Here is a 16305-nt window from a genome sequence, read left to right as displayed (position 1 = left end):
ACAAATCTGGCAAAAAACAGGAACATTCAGGGTGCGCTAAGCAACACGTATTTGCGATTCCATCATTATAATTATCATTATTATTATTATTATTATTATTATTATGAGCGGTTTAAAGTCCTAAAACTACCAAATGGCTTTAAAAGACCCCATAGCAGAGGGCTCCGGAAGTTTTGACCACCTGGCGTTCTTTAACGTGCATCCCAATCTGAGGAAACGGGCCTACAGAATTTCCACCATCGAAAATGCAGTCACTGCGGCCGGGATTTGGCCCCACGACCTTCGGGTTGTAATCGACGAGTCATTTTCCTCCTCCTCCGCTCACGTCAACGTTGAACTCTTCCACGGCTATAAGAGGTGCACGTTGACACGCCTCGCCACGATCAGTCAGCGTATCTTCCAGACAGCGCTGAAACAGTTCCTTCAGCAGGTTCGGGAGCGAGGTACCGCGCGAGGAACGGGATGTCGCCGACGTGCAAGGCAACGCACTTGGAGCAGGAGCGTCTTCGAGAGGTTCCGGATCGTTCCTCCAGGTTGCTTCCGTATCGGCCGGCGGTGCTTTCGTGACGTTGCCGACGACGGTGATGTCGAGGATTCGCCGGCGTCGGCCTTCCGCTGTCGGTGTTGCCGACGTGTTGAAGACACTTGCGCTCGGCTTCCTTGGCTCGCGTCTCGTCAGCGTTACTCGGGTCTTGTCAGTGTTACCCGGGTGCCATCCCCATTCTAGAACGTGATCGGTATGCTTGACTCGCACCTCGTCGATGCTATCAATCTTCCACTGCCGATGCTCGCGTTCAGCTTCTCCGGATCGCGGCTCGTCGGTGTTGCAGGCGCGACGTCGTCATTAGCGAGCGTGATCGGCAACGCTGGCGACGGCCGGGTTAGGCCAAATCGCTTCGGCGCATGTTTCGGCAGGCGAAGGAGCTTCGCTTTCCGGCGTCCTCTCCACCGCAGATAAACGAGCCGAGTGTTCACTCGATATGCACTCGAACGTTGCGAGATGTGGAGAGGTTGAAGCAAGAGAAAGGTGATACACGGTGAGGGTGCGGCAGGGGAGGAAGAAAATAACATCACCGCACACTGTGACAGAAGGCATGACCTACATGGCACTGCCCCAACACCTGCGGCGAGGGGTGCACGGAGCGGCTTGTTGGCACGGAGACACAGACACCGTTACACAGGCCAGTCAAAGAGCTGCTTCGCATCTAAAATATCACGGAAAGTACGTTACACAGGATTTCATGAGCAGCTGGTAGGCAATTGTGGCTCCACAGATCGGCAATGCGAGGTACAGTCCGCCATTCGATAGTTATGATCTAGTGGTACCAGCGGAATGACAACTAGCAGCAACGCCAAAGTGTCCTCGCAAAGAGTGAAGACAGAAGGGTAGGCCACGGTGATGGGCTACTTGCATGATGCGCTCCCCATGAAGCAAGCAAGAGGCAGGAACGAGAAGGTTAATCCTTGTGGATGGAGGCACACCATGGCCACAGGACGGGGATTTGCTGAAGGATTGTCTTGCCCATCCAAGAGAGAAAGGGGGGACGTGGCATGCAACGTGTCTGGATGTAGCGTCCATTGATGGTCGAAAAGCTGTAAGTATGCCAAGATTTTACCATTAGATGTGCGAATACACACCGTACATGGAGCAATGCAAGTTCACGGTAAGACAATATTTAAAAATGCTGATTTTCTCCTTAGTCTGGGTATGAATAATAGATTGAGATTTTTTTTCTACATTAGGTAGAGCATTAGTCACAATACTGCAAAGTCACGAACGATGCATCGGTCGCGATACTGTTTCGCGCTTGTCCTTCTCTCTCGTTTTTTTCGTGCCATAAGCTACGCTAAGCTATACCGCATAGTGGTGAAACACTTCGGCAAGGCTGACATTCGAAATCTGCTACAGCGCGTGTGCAGCGGTGGCTTCTGTTATAGCATTTTTGTTTTTATAGGTTTTAGTTTGAGTAAAAAAGAATATTTGTAAAGGTTTCGGCGTCCCATGAGAAACTTCAGACGTTATATATTGACTCCATGCGGCTGGTGGCCACCCCGCGAAAGCGTCCAAATTTCGAACAATGTTCTAAAAATTGGCTGCTCTGTCATTCTTGTCAGTTATGTCTGTTGGCATATAATTTGATATTACAGTTTTATCACAACCACCTGCCATATCCCTAACTTTCTTTTTTTTCCCCAGCAGCCTGTTTATAGTAATTACCGGTTATAACAACAAACTTCTAGTTGCACCTAAGTGTTGTAAGTACACTCGACTGTGTAGCACGGCTCTCCCACCGTGAAGTTAGACTTAAGTTAAACTTGTCAAGCTAGTCAGTGCATGTTACAAGAAAGTTGGACTGCAAACCACCGGGAAAGAAGAGACGAAATGATGACGGTCTTCCCGGGTGGTTTGCATTGTATTATTTTCTTGTAACGTGGAAAAACCTACAGGCATTGCAATGCCTTGAGAGTTTGTGCTCAATCGCATTACAAAACTTTCACTGCTCTCTTTTAACTATACCTGACAAGAAGTAATTCCAGGAGATTATGGTCTATAATGCTGCAGAATATTTCATTAAATGAAGGCTCGCAAATTCTTAGCCATATGCAAAGTGAACCTGCAAAAGAAGTAACCAGAAAAGCAGTACTTGCTTAAGTCACTGCAGACCGCCAAGCCAATACTCTTATACCTACTCTTATAAATACTCTTATACCTACTCTTATACCGCCAATACTCTTATAAAGAATGATCGACCTGGGGAGTTCACGAAGCAAAGGCTGGAGGATGTACGTGAAGGACCCGAGAGCTTGTCAGTTGCATGCACCACGTGCAGAAGTTCTCAAACTAGGAAAAAAAAAACACTTTTTTTATCATTGAGAGACATAATGCAAAGGTTCTACCGAAGTTAAAACACGACAACTTGACATCGTGACACCAATTATATATATGCAGTCACACATTGAAAAGGAGGAAGTTTACAGTCAGCCTGAGTAGACAACAGACTGGAAATATCATTTACAGGCACGCGTGATTGTAGCGTTACAATTAGATTCCATGTAAAATAAAGCAATGTTGTAAGGTTCACTTGGTAACACTATATATTGCCAAAAATTTTGCCAAGAGGCCAATGCAATCTCTATAATGAAAGTTCTGTGCGAACTTGAATACCTGATTTGCTAGAATTAAAAGAAAAAAAAGATTACCAGTACTGTTTCGAGTGGTGTAGCCAACCAACAAAACGTGACAAATGTAACGTCTCGTTACTTATAACTTTGTTAAGCTTTTTTGTTAGTTTCAATGTGAACAAAACTAGGAGTTGCGGTACGCATGACCACTCGAGATAAACATGTCATGTGAGTAATAATGTGTCCCCGAGTCCGGCTACTAAAGGCAGTGCGCTTGCATCAAAATTACACCAAAATGGTCCGGACTCAAGAGTTTTTCGGTTGATCGACAACTGTTGCACATTACCATCGTTATTCAGTGTAGTCCATATGCTTACGCGATTCGTTGCAGATCTTGAAGCAAAGGTCCATCGGAACGCAGAGGATGCTAGTATGGAGACGAAGAGCTGCCAGCTAAGGAATGGTCCACCGGGGACATCTTGCGGGAAGGGCTAGATGACATATGGACTGGCGGAATTGACGCTTGCATCTCTAAGATGTGAAGACTAGCAAGCTAGAAGGAAAAGGGAGCCACGTTCATGACACATTGGGGAAAAGTGCTATTGAAAGGACACTGAAATGTCTAGTATATGACCGGTATGCACAACTGTGAGATAACCTCATCATACGGTTAAGACTGTGGCCAGTACAGGTAACGTTTAGGCATGTGCGAATATACGGGGGCTTCGAGTACTCGAACAAGTATTACACCGTTCGAACTCGATTTCCGATTCTCGAATTCTCGAATTCAAAGTGTTTGAAATGAACGAGTAGAGAAACTGCATTTATCCCTTTGTAAAGGTCGTTTCTATGCAGGAGATGGGCGTTTCATCACTTGTACATCTATCCACGATAAATACACAGTGCCACGAAGCACGAATTCATTTATAAATGAACCAAATTTTTTGACATAGATTCACTTTTTAAGTTTAAAAGCTTGTTATCCGAGCTTACGTGCTCATGTATAGTGAATTTTAAATTGTATTTACAGGTTGTAACTTTCATTCTACCTAAAGTCAAACCCTGCTACTTTTTAAGGTTGTTTCCACTTCCCTTTGAACTAAAAAGAATGACGTTTGCACATGCCTTGGTTTGAACTTAAAGGAACATTCTGCAAGTTAGTTGGGTCATTACAAATATGCTCATTTCGCTCATTTTTACTTAAAATGCTATATAGAATACTCAAAGTTGGCTGAATGATTCAACTGAATCACCATTTGCTTCAAACTTAAATTTTACTATTCACACATCTCTAGCTCACTCTGACAAAAAAGCGCTCACATCGAAATTGCACTAGCATGGTACAAACTGAGGACTGGAAACTGAAGTTTGTCGACTGCGTAACCCCAAAGTGTCGCATGAGGATTCATGATCACTATTGTTGTAAAAGTGCGGAAACCTAGGAGAGGATCGGTAATGATTGTGACAACCGTTCCAAAATGCTCACAGCAAGCACTCGAGGGCCGAGGACAAGCCCTAATTCAACTCGGTTTATTGATGTGTTGGTCTGACAAACATAGATCTAGTCTGTCTCTGAAAGAAACAGACATGAGAAAGAAACGAAACTGTACTCATGGAGAGATGTGGAAACTTAGGGAGTCAATGTATGACCTAACTAAAAAAAACTGCTTCTTTGGTACTAGATTGTTTGTACTTTCTGCAGCATAAAGTAGATCCTATTCAATGGACTTTTTAGCCGTAGTGTTCATCAACATTTAGTACCTTGCGTGTGTGCTCTTGCGTGAACCTGCATGCATTATTTGCCAATGAACCAAGTTGCGAGTCTGTGCTTTGTCTTCTTTCCTCTCATATAAATTCAATGAGAATTCATTCACGCAAATCACTACAGATCGCAAAGAAAAAACTTTCACCAAGAAAGCGCAGTGAGCTTCAGCGGGTAGAAAAAACAATGCGTCAGCTGAGCGACAATCTACCGGAGACGTCATTTCCGATGGCGCAAGGGCTCGATGAAATTCACGAAGAACCTGCGGGATCTTCCAGTGCGTGCACAAGATGTCAAGCTGCAAGAAAAAGCCAGCCACATATCAATTATGGCAAGACGTGGGGCACAGATTTCAATAAAACACACAAGTTCTCAAGGTGCGTAGGCTGCACATAGCGCTCAGCAACGGCGCACTCACTTGGAGACTTTCGCACTAATTCTGTGCACTATTGGCAGGTAAACAACCACAAACTTTGAGATAATGGTAAATTAAGCAGTTTCGTTACCTAAAGCTTCTTCATAATATTTATTCTTTTAAAAAGGAATGCTTTCATAAAAACAGTACACTGTCGAACAAAACATTTAACGCAGGGAGGTTCGGCAGGAATTTCAAGATTTGCTACTTCTTCGGAAATGCTTGACGCTACCAAATAGCTGTTTGATATTATTTGAGCTAGTCATTGAATAAAATTTATAAATAAACATACAGTGGTACAGTGATGAAATTGATGAATATAGAGGTACAGTGATGGAATTATTTATGTTGTATTTGGAATTGTTGTCTAAATGCAGCAATTTATCTCAACACTTTTCTACTTTAAGTTTAGCCTCCAGAACCTTGGCATCAAGTTATGCAAAGTTCACGCATTTATAGACAGTCAGTGACAAGTCTCGCAAAGAGAACGCTATCGTGTATTTCGTACGGAAGTAGCTCAAGCCGATGTGGAAGCTTCTTGGGCAAGGTCACGATATAAGCGTTGCGTAATATGTTAAACTACCATGCAACCTTAAACGTTTGGCAGTAATAGGGAATGACGGCTAGTGGCAACATACCGCCAGTATGAAACAACCTTAGTGTATAATGGGATCATCTGTCGAGTTCTTTCCACCAACGAAGCTCGCAGCAACGATGGCCGTTCCAGTGGTCCTCCACAGATGGCCGACTGTGCACCTCTTCGTCTCCTCGACCGTTATTCTCTGTTCTGCAGTCCATGGTCCAGGTGTCACCACCACTTCGCAAAGCTGCATAGTTACCAAGTAGAAATGAGAAAATTTATGATTTTATTTCTAAAACTACGGCAAGATGACATGCATGCTGTACTTAGGGCTCTATTTAATGGAGTGGAGCCGCTTATCTGCACATGATTCGCAACTACACAAGTGTCTATGTTTTGGTCCCAGCTAAATGCAGCCACTGCAGTCTTCGTCCTATGTGATGATCGACGCAATGTCGTAGCTACAAAGCCACTGGATGCTGGTGCCATGAAAAGACAACATGTTTCAGTAAAGCCACACGTGAACCAAGTCGACGACTGTACAACGTTTTAAAGCTCGTCTCCTATTGGCTGAATGGGGCCGTGACAGAGATATCAAACAAATTTTGGTTTTCAGCAAAAGATACACGTATAGAATCTATTGTTCTTGTACATATATGAAGATTGTACAGTAAAAAATGCATGAGTGCAAGATAAGCTATGAATTTGCTGGAAAATAACTTCTACAGCCCCCGGCATCCACCCTTTGTTATGGCTTGTGCGAAATCTTGTGCTGCACGGAATAGAGCCGTCGTGTTTAAACAAAGTTGAAGCAGCTGCAGAGCGAACACTCGAAGCAGGAACTCGGAGTTGCACTCTACAGCCCCAAAGGAGTCTTACTGGTCAGTAACTGCAGCATCTTTATGTACTAGGTTCCGACCAGACAGATTCCCTAATGGTATACTGATGCATGACCAGGTCGATCAAATGCCTGCATTTCAATGACTTTCAAAGGCAGGGAAAATGTTGTAGCGCCAGAAAAACAAGAAGAAAAACCTCATTCACCTCATTGCAACAGTCGCGATCAGAAACAGCATCACCATTGCTATCGAGTAAGCGAAAAGTTGTAGATCTGCTGCCACGAACTACAGTCCGAAATTGCCGAGGATTATCTTTCAATAGGGCAGGTAGGGTAGTATTGTGGAATACGTTTTAGCTTGCGCAAGGGCGTTTTCGTACTCGTGTTCAGCATCGAAGTACGCGTAACAACGCTAAGGTGTCATCACCACTTTTTCTCGGCGGAAAACTATTTTCTTCTTGTTTAGTAGGCGCTTCCAATAGCTGTTAAATGAAAGAGCTTTGGAAGAAGAAGGCATCTGGTTTTTAGTAATGTAGCAGTCGATCAAAAAGCTCTCTTTTCCGCAAACATTGACAAATTTTCTTGAATGAAGCGGGTATAAAAACCCGGCATATAGCCAGTTATGAAGTTGACAAGTTTATTATAAATTTTCTGCGATATTGCTGCCGTCTGTCGGCCATCGTGTGCATGCCGCTATGCATATTAGAAGCTCGAGCGTGGCGCACTACGCACAGTTCTTGTGTTTACGTATACGTAAGGCGTATCGACGTGAGGCGAGTGTAGGCTGATCATCGCAATGTCGACGTATTGCGGCGCCCCTTGCTACATACAAAGAGGTACTACGAATGCTGACGGAAGAAAGATAAGCCGTTTTTTCGCCCTGATAAAGTTTTCGACCTGATAAAGCTGATAAAGTTTGTAGTATGTGCTCCGTGTACTGCTCCAAAAACACGTGTTTGCGTTTTCTTTCTATTTTAAGTAACACGTGCTATAACATTTGTGATCTTGTTCCCTCCAATTGATGCATGCCGAAGCAATACAGCATTAGAAAGGTGTGTACTAGCATCCGTTCAACAAGCGAAGGCGACTCGTACACTTTACGCAGAAGCCACGTTCACGCAGCAAGCTTTACTGTGGTTGGTGTTTTCTCCCCTTCATCTCTTCCCCAGTGCAGGGTAGCGAATCGGATGTGCGTCTGGTTAAACCCCCTGCCTTTTCTTGCATCTTTAGCTCTCTCTCTCTCTATTTACTGCGGCTAACTGCACGTGCCTGAATTTAGCTGAGTGTGCCGAGAACATCGAATCCTCGAAAAATGTTCGCCAGTCATGCGCAAGTCATTTCCCTAAATGGCAGCTCGTCACACTCCAGAAGGGAAAACGAAACGTGAAATATGTTTTCACACCGTGGCTCCCTTCTCAAAATGAACCGATGATGCGCTCTTGCCTCTAATTCAGCCTGTGCCGTTACCAAAACGCAATGAAGAAATCAGCACATTCAACGAAATGCAGGCGCCCGCAATTAACTGCGGTAAAGCTCGTTGCGTGAAAGTGGCTTCTGCGTGAAGCGTACGAGTCGCCTTCGTTAGTTACATAATGCTAGTGAAAACGTCGCAAAAACTGTTTTGCTTCGGCTTGCAGCAAATTGAAGGAGCACGAGTACAAACGCTATTGTACGTCTTACTTGCTTCGAGAAAAGAACGAAACCACATGTTTCGGGAGCAGTAGCCGTAGCAAATGCTGGAAACGCCACCAGCTTGAAAAAAATGAAAAGGGGCAAAGTTTACGGCTTACCTTTCTTTCTTCAGCATTCCGAGTTCTTATACGTATGCAGCAAAGGACGCAGCAATAGGTCGGCATTGCGATTATCAGCCAATACATGCCTCACATCGATAAGCCTTACGTATACGTAAATACGCGGGGTCTGTGCGGACTGCGCAGCGCTCAAGCTCTTAAGATGACGGTATGCACACGACGGCCTACAGATGGCAGCAATCTTGCATAAGGTCTATTGATTGTCGAAAAGTTTGCATTTTTATAATCTTTGATATATTCACCTTGCTTCGTGCAAGGCGAATCGGCGTGAATATTGCAGCAAATAAAACAGTGATCACTTACACCAGGCGTAAACCCGAGGGATGCGACGAGTACTGGAGTAGGCACAAGCAGAAAGAAGAAGCATTTTGCGAATTAGAAGAAGATGAGCTTAGCAACAAGCAGTCTGAAGTACCAGTTCCTTAACGTTAAATTTCACACAAAGATTCAAAAATGAGAAACGTTTCGTTGAGTTTGCCTCAAGACTTGCTGGGCCAGTAGACCAGATTGTAGAAGACTAGTTTAAATCACCAAAGAGAAAGGCCATTTCAGAAACCGCAAAGCCTACTTTTTTTAGAACATCATGTAGTTTTCGACAAAAAAATGTTGAAGGCTGTGACGACTTGTAGCACACAGCGAAGAAAACTTTCTATGTCCTATAAATACACGTGCGCTAATGAATTCCAAGTTAGTGTTGATCATAATAACACTAGAAATTAAGGCATCCCGGACACACATGAATAAGCCACCGCCTAGGCGATCAGTACGATTCGAACGACATATATTGTAACCCGCTCCTGCAGTGCAATATTTCAATTTCATGAATTGCCGTAGAGAGCCAAGTTTCTGTAAACAGTACCGCATATGCAGAACACGTGTCAATAATAGAAGATAAGTGGCTGCGATTGCTATACAGACTACGAATATTGGAATACAGTGGAGACAGCCGACTGGAAGATTGCGTTCGTGCTAGCTATAAGTCTTCTCAATTTGGCTATACTTTATGGACGTACTGTAGTTCACAAATTGTCGTGCCAGTGCCGTGCGATTTCCTCTAGTGTTAGTGCAGCATGACACTCTAGGTCTCCTCCTTTTGACTGCACTTTCCGCATTACTCCAAGAGTGCTGCACTTTGGCCCTCGATTTGGCGTGTGCAGCTCGAGACAACTGCACTTCTGTCCCCGATTTGACATCGTGCAGCACGACGTCAAATAGAGTTCAGAAATGCAGGTGGCGCTAGCTGCACACGCCAAATCGAGGGCCAAAGTGCAGCACTCTTGGAGTAATGCGGAAAGTGCGGTCAAATGGAGGAGACCTAAATCAATACACATGGGCAGTTTTGGTAATATACAATTACTTACGTGTGACGAGTATGGCTGTCAAAAGCTTTTACGGAATTCATGTACCCTTTTTTTGGTAGAGTCGCGTTGCTTTCGAGAAGTCCTTACTAAGTGACACATTAGATGGGTGGAATTTATTCCTCTAAAAAAAAAAGAAACGTTATCGTTCATTTTTTTATGATTGATATTCAACAATAGGTCGGCAATTAATGAGAACATAAGCAATGCAACGTGTGCCTATGCGCACGTTGCATTGCTTCATCCGATAAATTGAGGTGAAGTTTTTGAAATACAAGGCCGGTTATTTTCTTACTGCGCCCAACAATCACAACAATTGTCGGCAATATAAAACAAATATGAAATTATCGCTACGAGGCCTATCTTCCCAACTCGTCAAGCCGGGAATGAAGAGCGAATGCTCCGCTTCTTACTGCTTGCGGAATATCATGAACATAGTGACCCGAGTTATATGATTCTACTGTTGTCGCAACCGTCGCTAGCCTGCTAGAAAGATTGGTTACTTTCTGGTCTGATAGAGGTTGCTTGTTTTGAACTTGAATAAGCACGGCAAAAAGTTCAGCTTGGAGACAGTCTACCTTAGCCGAAAGGCTAGCAATAGCTGACAGCACCTTATCGTCCGGCCCTAGGATGAATTCAACATTCACTCACAGGAGTAGCTTAAGGACGTAAAATCACTCAGACATATTGTCATGGATAACACTTGGGCCAAGGAATAGCAGCAGAAATATATCACTCTAGCGCTTTCAGTACTAAGACGGGTGGTGACCAACCCTCACAGCGAAGCAGAAAAATTTCACCTCCAGTCCCATAGCTGTCGCTCTTTCCTGGACACTGAAGGGCCTGGATGATGGGCGGACGCCTGAATCAGCTGGACGTGCTGATATCGATGAAGGATCCGGCTGGTCCAAAAGGTGGAACGGTGCCATCAGTATAGTTGTAGCATGAGTTGAGCAGCGGAGACGGTGATTAGGGGTGATCATCGACGTAGATACGATAGTTGACGCCGCAGAAGTCGGGCATGACCACATGTAGACGAAATCTGTGCGATGAAGCAGGAAAAAATTCACCACCAGTCCCATAGCTCCCGCGCTATCCTAGCCATGGTTAAAATTGCCGGCAACCATAGCCATAGCACCCGCGTATTGGCTCGTATCAGCGCGACCCCCCAGCGAGCAGGTCGATATGGTGGGTGTTAGATAAACGAGCGCACTACGGCATGTCAATCGCAATCTTCTCATAAACTATTGTTGTGATTAAATCTACCAGAAGTAATATTTTTGTTCAACATCTCTCGAGGTATGAGAAAGTGTTTACTCGAGAAAGTGCCGTGAGGATGTCCATGAGGTGATGTTCTGCCTATGTGGTACAGAGTGTCCGTGAAATGAAGACAGTCAGCGCATCTGGGGAGAAGCCAATCAAATAATTAATGATCTCATTCAGGGAACTAATTATTTCATTGAATTCATTAAGGGTCATTGTAAACATTAGAATGCAGGCTGTGTTCTGCAGGTTCATGGGTCTACTGGACAAGAAAGAGGAAGATGGAATATGGTGAGCTGAGCTGGTTGGTAGGTCTTAATCTGAAAAAACTAAGCATACAAATATAGGCAAAAGAAAGTTAAAAGCATGAGTGCTGATTGCAATGCTACACAACCAAAAACTGCTGACTGCATCACTGAATCTTTAGGAATTTTTATTTACAGTATAAGACTTCAGACAACATCTTCAATGAAGGCATGAAATTGTTCGATGGCCTGGTTCGCGCAATATTTTAACCGGAATCGGGTTTTGTTTCCAACCGCAAAGATATAAAACGTTCCCTCTCATTCTTGAGTCTCGTATTACACAATTGAGGGTGGAAGGCGTGAGCAGAAATCAGCTTCAGCGTTCTCACTTGATCGTCCGAAGATATGCGAATACCGTTAAGCTGATAGTGTGGCAACCAAGCATCAAAGACGTGCCGCTTCGTTGGTAAGAATTCTGGTTGTTCGATCCAGGATTTATTAAAACCGCCTACGATCGGTAATTATTGTGAACGAATGACCTTAAATGTGGACATGAACCTTTTTAGCACCAAATAATATTGCGAGGGCGTGTTTATGAAGCCGGCCGTATTTTTTTCGGCATCGGTAACGTGCGCGATAAAGAAACAATTGACTTTGCGCTCCAATTATCTAAAAATTGTGACAGGATCATTCCTAAATAATAGTTTGATGCGTCGCAGCGTAGTTCAAATGGTTTACAAGAGTCGTAGCTTGCCAAAATAAGTCGGAAAGCTAGCAAGCTCTCGGTCTTGGTGAACTTTTCGCCTAAACGCGTATCCCACCACCACGGGAAGTTTGAACGCACCAACACGAAGAAAAGTTGTGCCACCATTGCTAGGTTAGAAAGGAACTTGCCGTTGAAGTCGGCGACTCACAGGAACGGCTACAGCTGCTGGCTGTTCTCAAAGGCTGGCACCTCGAAGCCAGCTTCAGGCTTCTCCGTCGTTGCCGAGATGCCGTTTGTACCGATTTCGTGACCATGGTAACAAAGTTTTTTTCTGAAAAAGAAAGCACAGTGTAAGAACACTTTAGGTGAGCGAACATCGCCGAGCAAGAGCTTGGTTGGGAGAGACCGATTGTGTTCTCGTTTGCGGCATGCCGACAGATGGCTCGCCAAACTGAGGACCGTGGCGAGCTGCTGGCAAATTCCGCAAAGCCCATTCGGCACCCGGGCAACGGTTTCCGAATCTGAGAAAACCGGGTTATCGTCCGATATCAACCACGCGATACGGTTAGAGCAGCATCGGGAAAGATGGGTTGATACGGGAGGTGGTTGACTGCGCGGTGAGGGTGTTGTGGCGAATATAAATGAGCGCCGCTACTTTCCTACGTCACGGGGCTTTCCCACACGGAAAGGTGGGAGGGAGCCAGGACGTAAAGCCCCTGGAACTCTAGGGGCTTTATGTCAGTTTTAGGGGCTTTACTGAGACAAAGTTTTCAGCGGGGAGGGAGCCAGGACATATAGCTCCTAGAGCTATAGGGTCTTGATGTTAGATTTCGGTGCTTTACTGGGACAAAGTTTGTAGCGCCATCTGTCGGGTCTTTTTGAAGCAGAACATTATTAGGTAGTGGGTTGTTACGGAGTTCTTTCACCTAAAGTATTCTCGCACCACGAAAAAAAAAGTCAGAGCTTCACCACAAGGGTGAAGCAATGAATGCGATAGCAACAAACTGGAATGTCACGCGAAGATTGGCAAGCGGATAGGAATGAGCCGCGCGCTGCTCACGCACAAAATGACGCACGAAAACGACACACACGACTAAGGCGAAGTAACAACGTTTAGAACACGACACTGAACGCGCTGGAAAAATCAAAGCGACACTTGAAACGAACTCATAAGTACTGATGAACGTGAGTTAGCTAGTGGCTGTGGCGGCTGCGGCGCCACAGCCGCCACAGCCACTAGCTATGAGAGATTATGAGAGATGCCGTATTGGAGGGCTCCGGAAATTTCGACTACCTGGGGTTCTTAACGTGCGCCCAAATATGAGCACACGGGCCTACAACGTTTCCGACTCCATTGGAAATGCAGCCGGGATTCGATCCCGCGACCCGCTGGTCACCAGCCAAGTACCTTAGCCACCAGACCACCACGGTGAGGCGACAATTGGACATTCGGCCACTCTGTGTGCACTTGGTGCCGGAGCACTATCCTCGTGTTCGTGGGCCCAAAAGGCAGTGAAAGCCCTCCTGTGCTTTTTGAGGAATAGGAGCATATGTGAACGCTTTTAACTTTTGCGTAGTGCCACCGCTGCCTACGCGTAAGCCCACTGACATTTTTTTTTTGTATCTTTTTCTTCTCTTTCCTGTCTTTCTCCTCCTTATACTCCCCTTGCTAACCCCCCCCCCCCGGCATAGGGTGGCAAACCGGCCATGTGCCTGGTCAACCTCTCTGCCTTCTGTCCGGTTGTTCTTGTCTTCCCTTCCTTCAGTGCTTCATATCAGCCTATCGCTTCTGGTGTTGCTAATGCTCATGTTTCTTTTGACATCGTTGCACAAGTAAAAAAAAAACTGATTACATAAACATCTGCGTCTTATCAACACATGCCAGTGCGTGCAGCGTTTTTGCATATATTTAGCGTCGTTTCATAACGTGTCGCCCAAAATAAGATTACAACTAGGTCACCTTCCCTTCGCATGCCTCGCATAACGTTGGTTCCCAAGGTACATGATATCTGTCGAATTTTTTTTTCTGTACTGAATTTCATGAGAAAAAATAAACAATGATAGGCTGACAAAAATTTTGAATTGGTCATGGCGTCTTCCACCGTGACCGATTGCAGTGGACCAGAGGCGAGTCATGTGATTTGGCCAGCTCTTGCGGCACCTAGAGGTTAGGAGGTGCGCCACGCTCGCTGGAGGTTATGCACGAACTTAGCTCGGCTGTTAAAGCGCCTTCCAAACCCACACGAGAGAGATGTGCTTAAAAAGCACAATTAATGCAGCTCTTTGGGAGAAATAAATCAATAGCGAAACGGCCACGCTTACGGACACTGCAATTATTGGGCGATTTAAAGAGAAATAATATTATCATGCATTTTCGGGGCCGATGTAAACCTGCAGGCCAGGTCTTTCATAGTCCTAAACGTTCACCCTGTGCTCTCTTTCCCAGTGCTTGGTTCCACGGAATTTCATAAGTTTAGTAGATACCTGTAGCTTAAAATGTCACTGACGAACATTTCTGCTGTTTGCGAACGCCGGTGGTGCCTGCAAAAGCTGTGACCGCGAAAAAAACATTGAACATAACTTTTGTCAATGCGCTTGCGGTGGTTCCCGGAGACAACAGCCCTAAACAATGTTACCACGGCACGAAGAATGGAAAAGACGCTAACCAACTAACTCACCCACTAACAAACTAACTAATCAACTTGCTGACTAGCTAACAACGACTACGTAAGACCGGCTTTCCTTCGTCGTGATATTCCCATCATGAAAAATGAACCTGTACTTCTTTTTAAACATACAATTAAATAATTTACTTTGATTTGGCTCCAAATTCGGACAAATGCTCAGTTTTTCAACAATATTTGTTCCTTGCCAAACCATGTTTTGTTGAAAGCTCGACTATGTTTACGTGTTTTGTACACAACTTCACTTATACCTTGCTTGTAAAGTAGAACGGGCCGTTCCTGACACACTAAAGCGACCAGAAGGACATGAACAAGGCTATAGCTGCACTTCAACAGGATATCACTTTAAAAGTACGTGCCCACAAAAATGCCTACAAATTCAGCACTGCGCGTTTAGGAAACACCATGTCACTCGGATATCGGAAAGAAACCCTCACGCTGTGTGGTGTCAAAACAATGGGCGCTAGCAGCAATCACGTGACCTGTGCGGCTGACGCAGCCCGTCCAAGGACTCGACGGCGCGGTCTTCCCTTCCTGGTTCATCCGACAAGGGCGCTCAGAGCGGCGCAAGAACCAGTCCCGTATTGGAATTCTGTAATGCTGCAAAACGGAGCTGGTTTACGGAGGTGTACATGTCGTTTTGAGTTGGCCGCAAGGGCTTATATGCTGCAGCCATGGTTGTTCGGAAGGTCTTGTACTGCCTCACCGTTCTTGCAACACTCGCCTGTTCACATGGTGAGACTATCGTTCCCTTTGCATCCCTCTGCTAAGCGACTGGGCTACATTGGGTGCAGGGATGTAGGTGCACGTTAAAGAACCCCAGGTGGTCGACATTTCCGGAGCCCTCCACTACGGCGTCTCTCATAATCATATGGTGGTTTTGGGACGTTAAACCCCACAAATCAATCAATTACATTGGTTGCAGGGGGAGTGTTTTATTGAACACTGAAAGAATGAACCCGTAATAAGAACAAAGAGATAAAAAGCAGAGAAGTGCATGGTATTAGGTAGTTCAGTCGCCATGTTTGCCACATTGTTCCTCTGTGGATGTCACTGGTTCCTTCTTATAGCGTTATGGTATGACTGGCTCAGACATCAATCTATTTCAATAATTTGAGTAGTGTGGGACGCTTTTTTGGTCATCGAGTTATCCTTGAGTGTGTGTGTGTGTGGGGGGGGGGGTTGTAATGCTATCTTATGCAGATGTCGTATGGGTGCTTTAGATGGTGACCTGGCCGATCCGGCCAGATTAATTTTGTTTACCGTGATTCACAATCGCCTCTGATAGGTGGTATAAGTCAACCCGTATCACGTGTGTACTTAAGGTAAATTGCTATCTGGGAGGGTACCTCATGATCCTCTTGATCTCAAGTAGGTCTTATCACGGTGAAATGTGACCATGTAGCAGCATCTAATCCACATTAAGCCTAGTTAGGAGAGTTTAGGATCGCAATCAAAAGTGCACGTGCTACATTTAATACTTAGTACAAAGTGAGAATTTAAGGAATACTCTTTTTGTT

General features: G+C 45.0%; 1 protein-coding gene and 1 long non-coding RNA gene across 2 annotated transcripts in view; one reads left to right on the top strand and one right to left on the bottom strand.

Moving 5' to 3' along the window:
* Window positions 1–1203: 1203 nt before the first annotated feature.
* LOC119180120 (uncharacterized) lies at window positions 1204–10924 on the bottom strand. Its single transcript, XR_012884605.1, has 5 exons — window positions 10688–10924; window positions 5956–6127; window positions 5097–5183; window positions 3501–3676; window positions 1204–1593 (listed from the first exon to the last, which is right to left on the bottom strand). It is a non-coding gene; the product is annotated as an uncharacterized LOC119180120 (long non-coding RNA).
* A 4411-nt stretch (window positions 10925–15335) lies between these two features.
* LOC142767139 (uncharacterized) overlaps window positions 15336–16305 on the top strand; it is a 28916-nt gene continuing 27946 nt past the window's right edge. The window contains exon 1 of the mRNA XM_075868358.1: window positions 15336–15520. Within this exon, the coding sequence (XP_075724473.1) occupies window positions 15460–15520 (61 nt within the window). The 5' untranslated portion in view covers window positions 15336–15459. The remainder of the gene's footprint in view (window positions 15521–16305) is intronic.

The sequence above is a fragment of the Rhipicephalus microplus genome, chromosome 7 (assembly GCF_043290135.1).
Source record: "Rhipicephalus microplus isolate Deutch F79 chromosome 7, USDA_Rmic, whole genome shotgun sequence".
In the NCBI taxonomy this organism is placed as follows: Eukaryota; Metazoa; Arthropoda; class Arachnida; order Ixodida; family Ixodidae; genus Rhipicephalus; species Rhipicephalus microplus.
Note: the sequence above shows the minus strand (reverse complement) of the source record. Positions and strands in the feature narration are given on the sequence as shown.